At 43.0% G+C, this 14,932-nt stretch overlaps 1 protein-coding gene across 10 annotated transcripts in view; it reads left to right on the forward strand.

Moving 5' to 3' along the window:
* ARVCF (ARVCF delta catenin family member) overlaps positions 1 to 14,932 on the forward strand; it is a 272,630-nt gene that overhangs the window by 167,179 nt on the left and 90,519 nt on the right. For 7 of the 10 annotated variants that reach the window (XM_084538977.1, XM_084538980.1, XM_084538979.1 and 4 more), the window contains one exon: positions 13,319 to 13,477. In XM_084538977.1, coding sequence (XP_084395103.1) covers positions 13,319 to 13,477 — 159 coding nt within the window. Of the gene's footprint in view, positions 1 to 5,309; positions 5,349 to 13,318; positions 13,478 to 14,932 lie in introns of all 10 variants that reach the window. The other 3 variants (XM_084538985.1, XM_084538983.1, XM_084538984.1) reach the window with 1 other exon arrangement.

Below are 14,932 nucleotides of genomic sequence, written 5' to 3' on the forward strand. Positions count from 1 at the left end.
TGTTCATTGCTGGGTGTTGTCCTTTTTTTATTTTTCATTATAGCATTTGCTGTTCAGGATGGGTATCTTTGCTTTCCACCCAGGTAGCTAGATTGCTACGTTTGGTTTTCTGACTTGCTGTCATCCCCTGTAAGCAAGATTTATTCATTTGGCTCTGTCTGTGGTGTCATTGCTGCACTTGCCTGGTATTTGTGGCTAAGGGCTCTTCCTCGATCCTGAGCCCGTGTGTCAGATGCAGCGAGCCGGCCCGCTGCGAGGCTGGAAGCAGTGTCTGGCACGTGGCCCTTTGGTGTGGCAGATGCGTCTTGATTTGTGCTCCCTTTGTAGGGTCTGCAAAAGACCCTTTCTCACCTCTCTTAAATGAGTTGCTCACGCATTGGTACGGAACAATTCAGGCACAATTAATTCATCCACCATCAAAATCCTCTTGACTTGGTGGTGCCCAACAGCCCTGTAATTCAGGGTGGGAGTCTGACTTCAAAGATACGGTCAGGCTTGGTGAAATGGAAGCAGGTCTTGCTACAGCCACACACCCAAAGGCATGTTTGTGGAAGCTCAGAAAGCTGGTTGTGTTTTGGAGCAGCACTACTGAACAGAAAAGAGCCTTCTCTCTTTCTCATATTCACTGAGTGCAGCTCAGTAGGCCTTTTGGGGCATATGTTACAGCACACTAACGTATATAGAAGAAATACCACTAAGTTGCAACCCAGGCATGTCACTATTGCTGATGAGTGTTCACTTGTGTCAGACTGAATGCTGGGCTTGTGTTTAGGTTTCCTGTTTTTTGTGTTCTCTCTCCTGTCTGTAAGTACCAGGACAAGATACGCATCTAATGAGTCCTGAGCAGCAGGAATGTAGGCTAGGCAAACCAAGCAAAAACCCAAAGAATGACATTGCATTCTTTGGGAAGTCTTTAAAAAAAAAATCTTCATGCTGTAGTATGTGGGGAGAGCTGCTATTTATCAAATGATTTATACAGGGAACTAAAGCAGTGTTAACATGCTGGAATTAAAGATTGAAATGTTTCTCGCACATATGGATTCTGTCTTCTCTCCTTTTTTCCTGCGCTCCCCCTGCTCCTTCCCTGCCGTGCTTTTTTGTTTTGTTTCTCCCCTCTGTGATTAGACTTATGCCTTTTGTAATGCTCCTAGCTGTCCATCTCTTCTTGGTGTGCCTCTGGCTCCCTGCATCGCTTTTGGATCTCCTTTCTGCCAAACGTGCTCTCTTCCATGCTTATGTTAGCTGTTGATAGCTATGCTGCTCACAGATTGAACACATGGAGCTGTGGAATATTATGCATTTCTGTCAGACTGGTTTTGAGGATGCCTGCGTTTTTTAAGAATATCATTACAAGTGATGGGTCAGTCCAAACCACCAAGCCTGTCTCACAGCTCGGTGGTACCTTTCTGGAGGTATTTTTGTCCTGCTGGGGACTCCAGGAAGGCATTAAAAGGCACCATTCTCTCTCTCTCTCTCTCTCTCTCTCTCTCTCTCTCTCTCTCTCTCTCTCTCTCCCCTCTCTCTCTCCCCCTCTCTCTCCCCCCCTTTTTAAAAATAAATAAATAAATAAATCTGAAAGCTACAAATCAAATGCGAATGAGTCCTGGAGGCAGGCACATTGTTCATTGCGGGCTGTGGGCTCGCTGCCGAGTTGGTGCTGACTGGATCTGTCCGACTGGGTTAAGGGGGGTGAGATGACTTTATTTTCAGATTGCTCGTGAAGAGTTGCAAGAAAAATGCAACAACTTCATGTGAACTCTGAGAGAGACAGCTGTGTGTATAGCTGATGGAAGAACTGCTAATGCTTTCCAGAGCGGGCTGGTCCTCTGTGATGCTCTTACGGGAGCCGTGCTGGAAGAATCGGCGTCCTTCTGCCAACGCCTTAGTGGGGGAGGTGGGTCTGAGGGAGGCAGTTCCCTTTAGAGAAAGGCAAGAAGGCAAGGCTGGGTACCTGGCTGATGCTTATGCTGCCAAAACAGGTGAAAAAGGTTCATTCTCTGCGATCCTAAATAACAAAGGAGGCTGACAGAGGAGGCTTGTTTGAATTAAAGCAAGGCAGTCACTGCTGCCAGCATGTACACAGGGAATTACGCGCTTTGAAAAGCTCTGGCCAGGGTGTGAGCAAGCTGGCTAGGAGTTTGCTAACACACTGTATGCTATTTGCAGCCTCAGCTTTGCAGGGTTGGTCTGGAAAATTAAAGATTCCCTTTCCTGGCATAAAACCACAACAAAGAGTGAGAGTGAAATGCAGCTGGCCTGTTCCTGGGTTGGAACAGCAGTGCTGCAACTTGTCTTTCTAACTGTATGAAAGTGCAGCATTCAGAACCTGAATCTAGTTTTCTGGCTGATGCTAGGTAATAGCAAGTCCTTAATTTCATCTTGTATCAGGTCTTGTTGTTATCTGGATGCTTAATTGAGAAATGGCTCTGAAAAGCCCTCTGAGAACCTGTTTGAGAGAAGTGACTTAGATCTCTAGCTCTAGGGCTGTGTCTTGTCTTAATCTTTGTCGTATTTGAATTCTATTGTGACGTGCCAAATGCATGCACAACAGAAAGAATAATAAAAAATACGTAATGTAAATTTTTGGGTGGTTGGCAAAGCATTTGAATTGTAAAATCCCATTTAATCCAGAAGTGCTGGCTGTATGCTCAGTGCCAGTAGGGGTGGCCACAGAAAGATGCTCGTTTCCAGAAAGCATGTAGAACGCTTTGCCACAGCTGATGTAAAGTGGGGAGGGGCAACAAAACCCACATTTAAAAAGAAAAGAAAAAAAAAAGAAAGAAAAACAGCTATTTTAGTTTGAAGAAGATGTTACATCTGGGCATGTGACTTCCACCTCAGCTTAAATGAGTTTCCCTTTCTGGGACCCGTGCTCATCACACAGGAATAGCAGTCCTTTTGTGTTCTTATTTTGCCACTGAGTGTACACAGTCGTTTACAGTGAATTTTCTTGATGGCAGTGCCTGGATGAACAGTGCTCATTTCTTCTTTTTTCCCTTCAGTCACTTGTTCCTGCTGTTACGCAGCCATCTCAGGCTGACGCGACAGGTTTGGGGAGCTATGATGTAGATAGCGAAGGCTGGGGAATGGGACAGACAGCGATGTGATGCCTCGCTGGCAGAAGGTTCCCAGCCAAGTTCGCACAGTGCTCTGGTTTGGAACTTGACCTTATCTGAAGTGCTGCTGGCACGGCTGAGAAGGGGATTCCCGATGGCTCACCACTGTGGGGAGAGACAAGTCCCTGAGGCAGAACCACTGCTGACCAGGAAACCTGTTCTGAGCTGCTTCCTTGGCTGACAACGATCCCTTTATTGCATTTAAGTATGATTTTTCTGGGGCTGGGATGGAAGAAGTCTTTCACAAGCTTTAAATGATTTGCTCTTAGACTGGAAAACCTTCAGAGGGGTGGAGCAGTGAAGTCTGAGTACTTGTGTGCAGAGAAGTGAGCACCTCTCCGCCATCAGGTTTCTGATTAAAGAGGAACATGTTGCTTAAAAGGTTAGAATTCTTAATTTTTAATCAGTAAAGGAAAATCTAGCATGAAAGTTTCTGTCATTGTGCTGCCTACTCTTGCTTTCTAAAAATTAAACCAAAATACGTATCTTGCAGATCCTCAGCTTCCTGTCAGTAGCACTACTTAAACCTTTACCTGTGAGTCTGAAGGGTTCTCTTTCAGCTTTCCCTCACTCCTTTAGGCACTTGAGCTGTGATCAGATCACCCCTTGACCTTCTTTTTGAGGTGAGCAGCTCGGACCTTAGGGCTGGATGTGAGATGTTTCTGATCTCTCAGCTGTTCCGTGCTGATGTCTTCATATGGCTGTGCTGCCAGCTGCGTTCTGAAGCCATCGCAGCACAGCCACGTCCTTCCAAGCAAGTGCATACAAGGCCCAAACAGAGTTCTTCCAGCAATGGCCATGCAAATGCCAAAGAGAGGTGATGAAATGTTCTTCCGCAGCGTTTTCCCTGTCTAATATTCAGGATTTATGGGTGTGTTTTTTTTTTTTTGGCCTTTCTGTTAAACAGGGAGCTCACAAGATGTGCACTGGGAGTCTCCCCAGCTTTGCTTTAGGAATGCTCTTTTTCCTCCCCAATGTTTTGCTTTTTTTCCCTTCTCTGTCTACAATTTCGTGCTAGTTTAACACCAACTTAGTAACTCTACCTGCCATCTTTCCAGCCTGTGCCAAGACTGTCCATGTACAGGGGCGTAAGCTCAGTCCTAAGAAATGCACAGAGAATGCGTGAAGTAAACAGACTACTGAAAAAAAGCTGTCAGTGAACTCTCTCAGGCAGTTGAAATAACACAGTAACTGCATCACACTTGGGAAAATTTGCCTTTCTGCTGGAATCTCTTCCATTGGGAAGATTTATGGTAGATGGAGCAGCCTCTGGCTTTGTTGGCTTGTTTTTGGCTTTTGGTGTTCACATGGAGTTGTACTCATTAGAGACCTCCTGCAAAGTTTTTCCTGCTGTCATGTTTTTAGTTTCTGGGGATACGTAATATTGAGAGCCGGGCCTGTGTTAGGAGCCACTCACAGGTTTCCTGCTGTGTTTCGCTTCAAGAATAGCTCTAGGTGAGGGGCTGGAAGGGAGAGGGGCAAGGTACAGAGGCAAACAGAATTGATTTAACGTGGATAATCTCGTGGGGAGTTGTTTGGACTGAAGCACTCATGCTGTCTTGATGCCAAACAAACCTGCTTTTTGGTGCCTGATACTGGGAGATGTTGGCAAGCACGTTCCTATGAGATGGGTGATGAGGTTTATTGTCAATCACTTTTGTATTCCCTAGAATGTGAAATAATTTATTATAGAAGCCACTTCCTTGGAATTCAGCCTTAAAAAATTCATCAGTGGCCAATTTGTTCTTTCTATCTCCCTCAAGTTTATGGAAGCTTTTTTTTTTGTTTCTTGTGTTTGTAGCCATGTGTTTTGCCACAAAAGCATTCTTGTTGCATAGTTCAGACCTAGGGGCAAAATTGTGGGTGGATGAGGAGATTAGTTAAATTTAACACTGATCTGATATGGCAGCTAGGACACCAAAATAATGTTCCAGTCTTGGTTGTAATTTGAAGAATGCAGAGATGGCTTACATCTGCCTTGAAGTTCAAAATGCAATTCTCTAAGGTACTTCTGTAGCAGTGCAAGTAGGCGTGCATGTGTTAGCCTAAAACTGACGGGCTGGTCTAGAAGATTTTGGTTTAACACAGTAGTGGTGTGCTTAGGTGGCTGGGGTAAAGTCTGGGACACACAGACTGCTTACAGAAACTTTTTGCTGTACTCTGCAAAACTGACAGTTCTTTCTTTTGTTTTAGATGAAGGACCTAGCTTGTACTTCTGACTCCTATGTGCATGTAAGTTGATATCTAGTAATACATGCATCAGTTTAATTTATGACCAAAACTCTGTGGGGTCGAGGAGAAATGAATGCCTGTCTTGCAGAAAGGAATGTGCAAATGAGTCATCCCACACCACCGTTAATGCCAGCATTGTAGAGGCAGCAGGTGGAGATGGAGGAAAAAGCTTGCTGGAAAATTGTAGTCCGTGATGTAACCTCATCCCACTAAAAATCTCCCTAATTTAGCCTTGCTTAGTTCATCTGAAAGACTTCAGAGAGGAAGCAAGTCAGATCTGTTCTGGGTGTGGTCAAAGATTAGACTCACACATTTCTGTTGTGTTTTTGGGAGGTGTAGTGACTAAAAAGCTGCAGACCTAAATTACTGCAAATGATAGTGAACTCTCTGTACCAAATCTTGGTGAGAAGCAGTCATTTCCTCCCCATTTCGTATGCTTTCCTGGTGGACAATCTTTCCTGATATACACACTGTTGACAGCTAGGAGAAATAAAGCTACCCCTAACATGTGTTCCAAGTGCTTGTTCTTTTTTCTTTATCATGTTCCTATTAAATGTAGGACTTACGCTTCTGTTTTACTGCATGATCTTGCCAAAATGCTGGGGAAAAAGAGTTTGTGACTAAGGGATTGACTGACGGATTGTGATATTCTCATCCAATTCTGGGTTTTACTACCTGGGCTGTGAGGCCTGGACCGCCCAGCTTTAATGCTTTCTTGAAATGCCACAGGCTGGCCGTAATTCCCTACAGAATTGGTAGCAAGAGCTGGATGTGTCCCAGGATGCGATTTAGCCTGTGCAAGATCTGAATTGTTCTCTGAAGTTCCAGTTCTTCACTGAACGGAGACGGGAGAGGAGGAATTAAGTTGTTGTGCATTTAGGTACCTTGCTAAGCTGCCTGAAGGTGGGTGATGTGAGTTTGAAGCTATTATGTACCTCTTTGCTACCTGGAAGATGTGTGTCCCCACTCTTCCCTCCCAGAAATGCTTCGGGTCAGCAGATTGCTCTGTCAGAGTGCAGTTGTATCATCATCCTTCGGCAGTACAAAAGCTACTAGCGAGTGTTTGGTTCTGAAAGCCAGTGGGCATGCTTGGTTTGCTGAGCATTACCTTTATTTTGCGGTGGGTCTGCTTAACGTGTAATATTTAAGTACGTATCATAGTGCTTCTGCTGAGGCTGAGTGGGATGTTGATGTCAAGACATCTTTGGTTAACACCCAGTCGATCTGAAAAGCAGGGCAAAGCAATACAGAGCCCTGCGAGACGTCTCACTTGTCAAAGTGACAAATTGCCCTTTCTGATTCAAAGGACCAGCTTGCATGGCAGAGCTAAGTAGCTACTGGAGAAAGGGGAGGAGAGCATGGGAAAAATACCCTATTTGTTTAGGCCTTCCCCAGTGTTTTTTGTTGTTTGTTGCCCTGAGTTTGAAGGTCTTTGTTTTCCTTAGTCTAAAACAACTTCTCAGCAGGTTGAGAGGAGCAAGGCCTCTGGGACTCTGCCTCTCCCACTTTTCGTTCTTATAAACTGTTTACAATCTCCCTCAGTTTCCTAGCTTTGTATGGAAAAGTTCAGTGGGTCAGCTTTCCCTTTAGCTTCATCCATCATTCCAGTCAATTAGAAATAGTTGAGGGCCAATTGCCCGGTCTTCCATTAGCTGAGACACTTCAGATTGTTTAAAATAGCATAAAAGCCCTCTTTGTTGACCGTTGGGCAGGCTCTGTGGATTTCCCCGTTGACGGGCAGTTACCGCGTGGCTGAACAGAACCCCAGTGTCCCCGGCAGTATTTGAGGGATGACTATTACTACTACAGGCCTTGTCTGCGTTTTGATTCCTTCTCCTTCACCTCCGCCTCTCGCTTTCCCTGAAAGGTGCGATGCCTTCAGATGGTGAATTACCATGCCTGCTTGCGAAAAAAGCTGCTTTGTGGCTTTTCAAAACTTCTGTAGTAAAGGGTGTTTTTTTTTTCCAGTTGCTGAAAAGTTTCTTTTTAACCTTGGTGCTTTAAAAGCTCTCGGCATTATTTGTTAGTTGCTTGTCGTGTGTGTTTCTAAAGGACAAAGGAAGTGTGTAAGTGTTCAGGAAACAGCCAGGGCATTGTGGTGTGCGGCTGAGTTCATTCTGGTACCCCATGCCAGGACAGCCTGCTTTCATTTAGGGCTAACATTTTCCTTATGTTCAGAACTGCCCAGCCTCAGGGTAGGGCTTGTGTGAGAGCTCCAGCAGAGCGCTGGAAGCTCGTCATAGGTTAACGTGTTTGGGTTGACACTGAAGTGAACTGATATGTATAAAAATATTACATTTTGTTTCCCATGACATTTAACCAGAGAAGGAGACTTACCGAGAGGAGATCGGTTTATCTGTAGCCATGTAGATATTTATGTATTCCCATCTTGAAACCCTTGTCCATCTTGCAAACTCTTTCTGATGCCATACACTGCTTTGGTTTCAGTATGGCCTAGTCCATGCACTTCTTGTTGTTCTGGAGTCATTTTGCCCGAGTGGTGTGTTATCGTTTGATCCCAGCTGTACTGCAGTATTTCCCCTGATTGTGAAGTCTGGATAGCTGTGACTGAGCAGCTGTGCTTGGGGCTGATGGCCTGGACCTTGCTGTGTCTTTTGGAACTGGAGGAAAGCAGTTTGTGGCCACCCTTGAATATAAGGAGGTGCCCTGTCGTAGTAGTGCTAGCATGTGAAGGCTTACCTGTTTCTCTGCCTGCTCATCACTTTTGGATCGTGCTTCTGGAAATGTCCCCTCTGTGGCTGCCTCCCAGATGATAGAGGCTCAGTGATGTGCATGTGCTAGTGAGCTTGGATTGCAGCTCATGCTACTGAGAAGCAGAAGAAGCTCTCTGGACAGCAGGGATTTGGGGTCTTGGATAAGAGAAAAGGGAGCTTGACAGGTCAGGGGAATGTGATGATGATCAGATTTGAGAGTCTTCAGCTGCTGGGGAGCTGGATCTTGTACTGGAGAAAGGTCTGCCACAAATGCACCAAGCAAGCTCCACCAGTGACTTTCTTGCTCTTTGATGTCCTTCTGGGTTACCAACCTGATGTATCTTCCTCAAACAAGGAACATACAGGCTTGTTGGACTGATGTGTTTCTAGAGACTTGCATTTTTTTCCTCCTTCTTTCTCCTCCACATGCTTTCAGCAAATAACAGCCTGAGGACGTGTCTGAGCTAGAAGGGCAGACCTAGGTTGGAAGGAGACCAGTGGGGCAGAACATCAACCCGAGATTTGAGTCTGACAAAATTGATGTTTGTTTGCTTTGTACTTGTAAATTATCTCATGCTTTGCAGAAATTGAAGCCTTAATAAGTAATTTAAACAAAGTATGAGAAGGGGAGGAGAGAGAAAATCCCTATTTGCTGTAATTAGCGCTCTTGTTCAATGCCATTAATTATACCCAGCCTTCTAATGTTCTTCACAGGAGTTGATACACTTGAGCTTTGTCTGTGCCGGGATCAAGTGAGGACGAGTATGTCCACTGATGTAGAATCCAGCCTTTGTGCTTTGCAAAACCCTTCAAATTTGGTATCTAGCAGTAGCCTGGAGTAAGCAGTAGCCTGAATAGCCTGCATTGCAGTCTGCTGAACAAAGGATGTGTCTGGGAGAATGATGATTCGATGTACATGTTTTCCGTGGTTTTGAAGAGGGACTGTTTTAGTGGAAGTAATAATCTACTGCAATTTTATATTATTGCCAGGCTGTTTTAAATTGTTTCATAGGCAGAGAATAAAGAACTTTGTTTACTGTTTTAAAGTAGGATGTCTGATCCTCCTAGGGGAGGTTATTCTTTTATTAAGAAAGATATAAAATAGCTGCTTTGATGGAAATATAAGTCTAGGAATTGAGATGGTGATGATTATAGAAGCTGTAGCGTTCTAATGCAAAATAAGCCCTAGGAGGTATGTGCCCTAAATGGCAAATCACTCTGTTTTTTAACAAAACAGGAATTACTTATTATTTTGATTCTTGCTTATTTTACAAGGTCTTTAGCTATTTCATCTGCACTTAACTTTTACAGGCTGGGGATAAATTGATTGTTGCTGTTGTTTTGCTTTTTAAATAGCTTGGCGTTTTTAAAGCATGCTGGAGATGGTAGCACAGATCAACAGCATCGGATTCATTTGGTACTCAGAAAAGGCAGAGAGAAAAGCTGTGACTACTGATATCCTATGCACTAGCTGAATTAGAATCTGTTCTTATAACCTGGTGTTGTCTTGTGATCTTCCTGGAAGGAGCCAAAGTTCATTATTTCAAGAAGACCTCACAGCTAATGCATATTAATTTCTGGGAGGTAGCAACTTGCCATGTGTTTGTTTATTGCAGGTGTCCTGCAGACATTTTACAGGGGCAGTGGGATCCTCAGGGCCCTGAGGATACTGATAGACCTTCGTGGCCCTGACCAACCTCAGGTGGGCTTCCACCCACGTTCCCAGCCCAGAGGCCTGGGCCCTGTGCCCTCAGTCCTGTGGCTGGCCACAAGCCCAGCTGATCCAGACCCTGACCTACAGCCTGCCTTCCTGGCCTGACCTCATGCCTGCCTCGTCATCATGGACTTGCCTGGTTATCACTGGGAACCCCATCTTGTTTGACTGGAGGGACTTGGCCACTGTGGTGGGGACAGAGGAGTTGCCATCTTGCTTTTTGCTTGGAAAGCTGTTCCAAGCTGGAATTACCTACCTTTAGCAGGCAGGGAATTACCGATAGGATTATTCATTGGGAGTGTCATATTCCAGCTCTATCTGGTAACTTGTGTTTAAGTTTGAATAATTAGGCTCAACTGCCAAATGTTTGGAATCTGAGATGCTGAGATGTATTTAGTAAGAGCGTCCTAGATACTGCCTTAGAAGCTGAGCACAGAGGAAGGTGGTTGAAAGGGGTGATGTGTCCCAGTTTCTGCAATTTGTGATGACCTAAAATCCATAATGATGGAAACTAAAAACAGATAACAACATCTTTGCATCTTTTCTCTGTTAGTGCTAGCTTGTGACAACTACAAGTTAACAATGTGGAGAAAATACTGGTTTGGGAGATCAAAGAACCACCTCCTTAAACTGATTCAGGGAAGAGTAAACTGGATGATACTCTGTCCTCTTTGCGCATTGCGCTCCTCAGTAGCTCATGTAGTAAGAAAGAAAAGACAAGAAAATGCGGTCTGGTTAGTTGTCTGTGTTGGGTTATTCACCTCGAACTTGGTAAGCTTTTATTCTGTCTGATGCTTAGGACAGGCTATTGCTAACAACTCTCTCTCCTGCAGACCTGTACTGTATCTGTACCTGGATCTTTATTTTAGGAGCAGCCACATGATAGAAACTGGCTTGGCATTCATTTGAAGTCAATATGCTCTAGTTTGCAATTTGCTCATGTTTAAGTGCCCAGCTTTAAAGGTTTGCTTTGCCTACAGGCAGTCTGAATACAAAGGGATGCTATTTTTTTCATAAAGTAAAAGTTTTACAAAAACACAAAGAACAAGATACTTGATTCCACCTTCCATCTCCTCAGATTTATTATTGCAAAGCAGAGTTTGCCTCTGAAGAATCCAGAGAAGGAAGAAATGTGAGTTCATGCAGTCGTCTCGAGGTGCAGGTAGAAATGAGCGAGATGGGTGAGATGTGTCTATGCACGTACATGTGTGAGAGGAGCGAGCAAGTTGCACCTTGAATCAGTTCTGGCATTTGATGCCACAGAGATGACAAGGAGGTTTACAGGGACGAGATGTAATGGAATTAATCTGTTGGTGTAACTAGTGTCTTTGATGTTGGCCAGACTGCTTGTGTGAAGATGTGTGGAAGTTCTGCAATTTGTGATGTTTTCTTCACTGTGCTGCAATATTGTGTAAATTCTTCTGTTTAAAGGGAAGCTCTGCTGCGGAGTGGGGAAAACTGAATTGCAGTTGGAATTTATTATCTTTGAGGAAAAACATGAAGGAATTCATGTATTTGTCGCAGGAGCTAGTTTTCCTCCTGAAGTTTTAGGCAAAAGACACCATCTGACATCTGAACTGTACCATAACTGAAGATGTGCTGAATCTTTTATCAGCTGTAACAATGAAGTACTGCAGACCGAAAGGGGTGATTTTCATTAGGATTTCAAAAGCCTTATTCTGTTGATAAATTCTGTAGCCTGAGTTATTTTGTGATTTCAATAAAATGAGAGCAATGCCTGCTTATATCACCTCTAGCACGTGCTACCTTTGAAGGCTGTCCTTGTTGCTTTTTGACTGAGATGATTGCTGAAGGCTTATTGTCATGGTCTTGGTTAATATTAGTACTTACCTGAAAATGAAAGCAGCTGCCTTACTAGAGCCCACATTCCAGAACGTCAGAATACAACTGTAGATAAAGGAGACTGAGCAAGGGCATCTTGGCTTGTTTCAAAGGAAATTATAGATCGCACAGGAATTAAATGACAAGTTTTCCCCGTGGAGCTTAATGAGACCTCAGTACCCTGTTCCTGCTCACTGGTAAAAAGTCACTTGGAAGGATAATGTCCTTCAGAGTTTACACTAAACCACGGCACAGCAAAAAGGGCAATCCTAAAATTCATCATCAGGATGAAATACAATTTTTCTAAATAACGTTTTGCAAAATAAAATTTTGTAGTTCATGGTGATGAGGCTTCTCACAAGTACAGGGTATTTAAACCTTGAGGTGATTGGATTTGATTCCTGGTGATGAGGCTTCTCACAAGTACAGGGTATTTAAACCTTGAGGTGATTGGATTTGATTCCCACATGGCAACAGTTTCATCCCAATCATTTTGTTTTTCTGTGATGTGAAAACATATACTGAATTTGCCCATGGTGTTTTCTTTAGAAAAAGTGTATTAACTTTGCAAGTTAAGGCCCTGTGTCATTCTTCTCCATTAAAAGAAAAAAAAAAAAAAGTGTGTGTGTATATATATGTTCCTTAATAAAGGCTCCTCTTTGTATGCCTGTTTGACAAGATGAGCAAAGCTTTCTTTGGCTTTGAGGCTTGTGTAGCCTGATAGCTTCAGGAATTATAATGAAATGAACAGTCTGCCATTTCATTTCACATAGTTGAGGATTCATAATGCCGGAGAAAAGTCTTATTTCTCAGTATGTAAGCCAGGTCTTTATTGGCCACTTGCTGTGAAACTTCTAAAATACATTCATATACCAAAGGGGAGCTTCTCTGATTTCTGTGCTGAGACACACAATTGCGTAAGAAAAAGGAAAGTTCAGACGTTTGTGCTGGCGAGAAGCAGAAACATTCTCTTTGGGCAGTATTCCTGCGAGAACTGGCCTTTGATCTAGTTTCATTCTGTTTAGTGTTTCTGTGTGTTGTCTATCTGTTACAAGTTTTAAACGAGCTTACAGCCGGTTAGATCTTACCCCCTTGGCGAAGGGAGGATGTCAGAAGGGTGGCATTGCACGTAATGCAGCTGTTAATCTCTAGCTGTCCCTTTTAGATTATCATTGCTGTGGACAGTTTGAGACAGGTGTCAGTTTAATGGTATGTACTGATGCTTTATAGTCTTCTGTAGTCTGCAACTGAGTGGATTTTATTAAATGGAAATAAACTTTTAACAATGTGTAAGATAAACTGCTTGGAAACCCAGTGGTCCTGTTTGCTGCAGAACAGAATGAATGTTTTTCTGGGCAGAAATTCCACTTCTCCTAGAGTGGGCATCGAAGAGGAAGCTTAAAGCAGGCTTAAATATAAGGCAGTAGTCTGTTAGTCTGTAATAGCTTGCCTATATGAAGTTCATTGTAGCTGCTTCACATGATTTCCATTTACTGAGCTGAGCCCAGTCATACCAGCGTAGTTACAGCATGTTTTTCTGAGGCAGTAAATTATTCTTTTCTCTGAATCTCTATTTGCAAGTTGTTGAGTAGAGTGTGTTATTCAGTTGAAAAAGCTGAAATCAATAAAATATTTATACCGTGATGGTAGAAGTGAAAAATTCATTTTATTTTATTTTGGCTTTTTGCCTGTTTCTTTAGGAACAAAGCCCCAGTAACCAGACATCAATTGCAATGATGCAAGAACCTCAGGAAATGGTGGAAGAAACAGTTACTGTGGAGGAAGACCCAGGCACTCCTACTTCCCATGTGTCAATTGTCACTTCTGAAGATGGAACCACAAGGAGAACTGAAACCAAGGTGAGAGGTTAATAACCAATGAAGAAAATGGGAAACCACCACCTAATCACAAAATAAAAATAGCAGGGAGTAGCACGAGTGGTGAGAATCATGCTATTTTGATCCTCAGTAATTTTTTGAGTGTGTTCCCTTTGCCAGCAAAGCTGAGATAAAGTTGTTTTTCAGTTTTGTCTCTATGTCCAGATTGCTCCCAATTGGTTGTGCTGATACAGGTGTACACGGAGCTGCAAACTGAGCAGCAAAAATTATCTGGGTTAACCAAACAGAAACACTGGCACCCATTCCCAGACTGCTCTTTTAAGGTTCAGTTTGTTTTATTGACACAATTCACAGAATTGCTCTGCAAACACGTACAGTGACGTGAGAATTAGATGAGATAGAAGGGCTTGGAATAAAAGACTTTTGCAGCTGAGGAGTATGTGCTTGGAAGCATGTCTTCAAATTAGTTATAATCTGTAACAACAATATGCAATTATGCTTTTGTCCTTTAGAACAAGAAGCATCCTATTTAAATGAAGCCACAACATTTACATTCTGCAACAATACGGTGAATGGGAGTTTACTCCTGATGAGTAGGGAATGTTCTCAAGCAACCTGTACCTCAGGTTCCGCTGGATTACAGACGCTGCAAGTTGTCTTTTCCTGATGTCTTTTCGCTCCCTTCTCTAGGCTTTGTGTAAGATAATTTTGCAGTCTCTGATGAGCAGGTGCTGCATGTTCATGGTTGTATTGCATGCTGTTGGTACAGTTTTTGGAACAGTAATATGACTAGACGTTTGGGTCTTGAGTTGAGCTGACCTCTTTGTTAGGTTTTGGTCTTGTGAAAGATCAAGGGTGATTCCTTTTTTAAAAAACTTGTAAACAGCAGTGATTTAAAAAAAGGCTGTCCAGCTGCTTCCTATGTCAGAAGGAGTTAAATAGAGGTTGGTGCATATATCAGTGTTTATTTTTACTGACATTCCAGAATTGCAGTCCTCTAAGGTTTGCAGAGGACATTGGAGTCGCAGGTTAGAGTGAAGGAGCATTAGTTTCCTGAGATCACAGGGCCTGCATGCATTGGTATAAACTGAGTATCTGCTTTAAAATTTGTTAGTTAAAAGATAGATTTAACTGGCCTATTTTCTCATCCTTAGAAGGAAATGAAGGTCTTAAAAAATAAAACCTAAAAAGCAACAAAACCCATTTTGATTAGTTCTTCAAATAATCTACTGTATTTCATTTGTGACTTACTTGACAGAAACGCCATTTTGTTTTTTTCTCTTGGCAACAACTGTTTACAGGAAGGAAGTGATAAAATTACAGTGGTGATGGACACCTTTTTATATGGACTAACAGTAGTGCATATTTTTAGGACAAAGTGCAGCTATGTGAAGGAATAAAATGATAGCTATGACTATACAAATAGAGTAGAGGCCATGTAGCAGTCCCTAGATAACGGAACTACACGGAATGAAA

This window comes from Aythya ferina, assembly GCF_964211825.1.
Source record: "Aythya ferina genome assembly, chromosome: 17".
Taxonomy (NCBI): domain Eukaryota; kingdom Metazoa; phylum Chordata; class Aves; order Anseriformes; family Anatidae; genus Aythya; species Aythya ferina.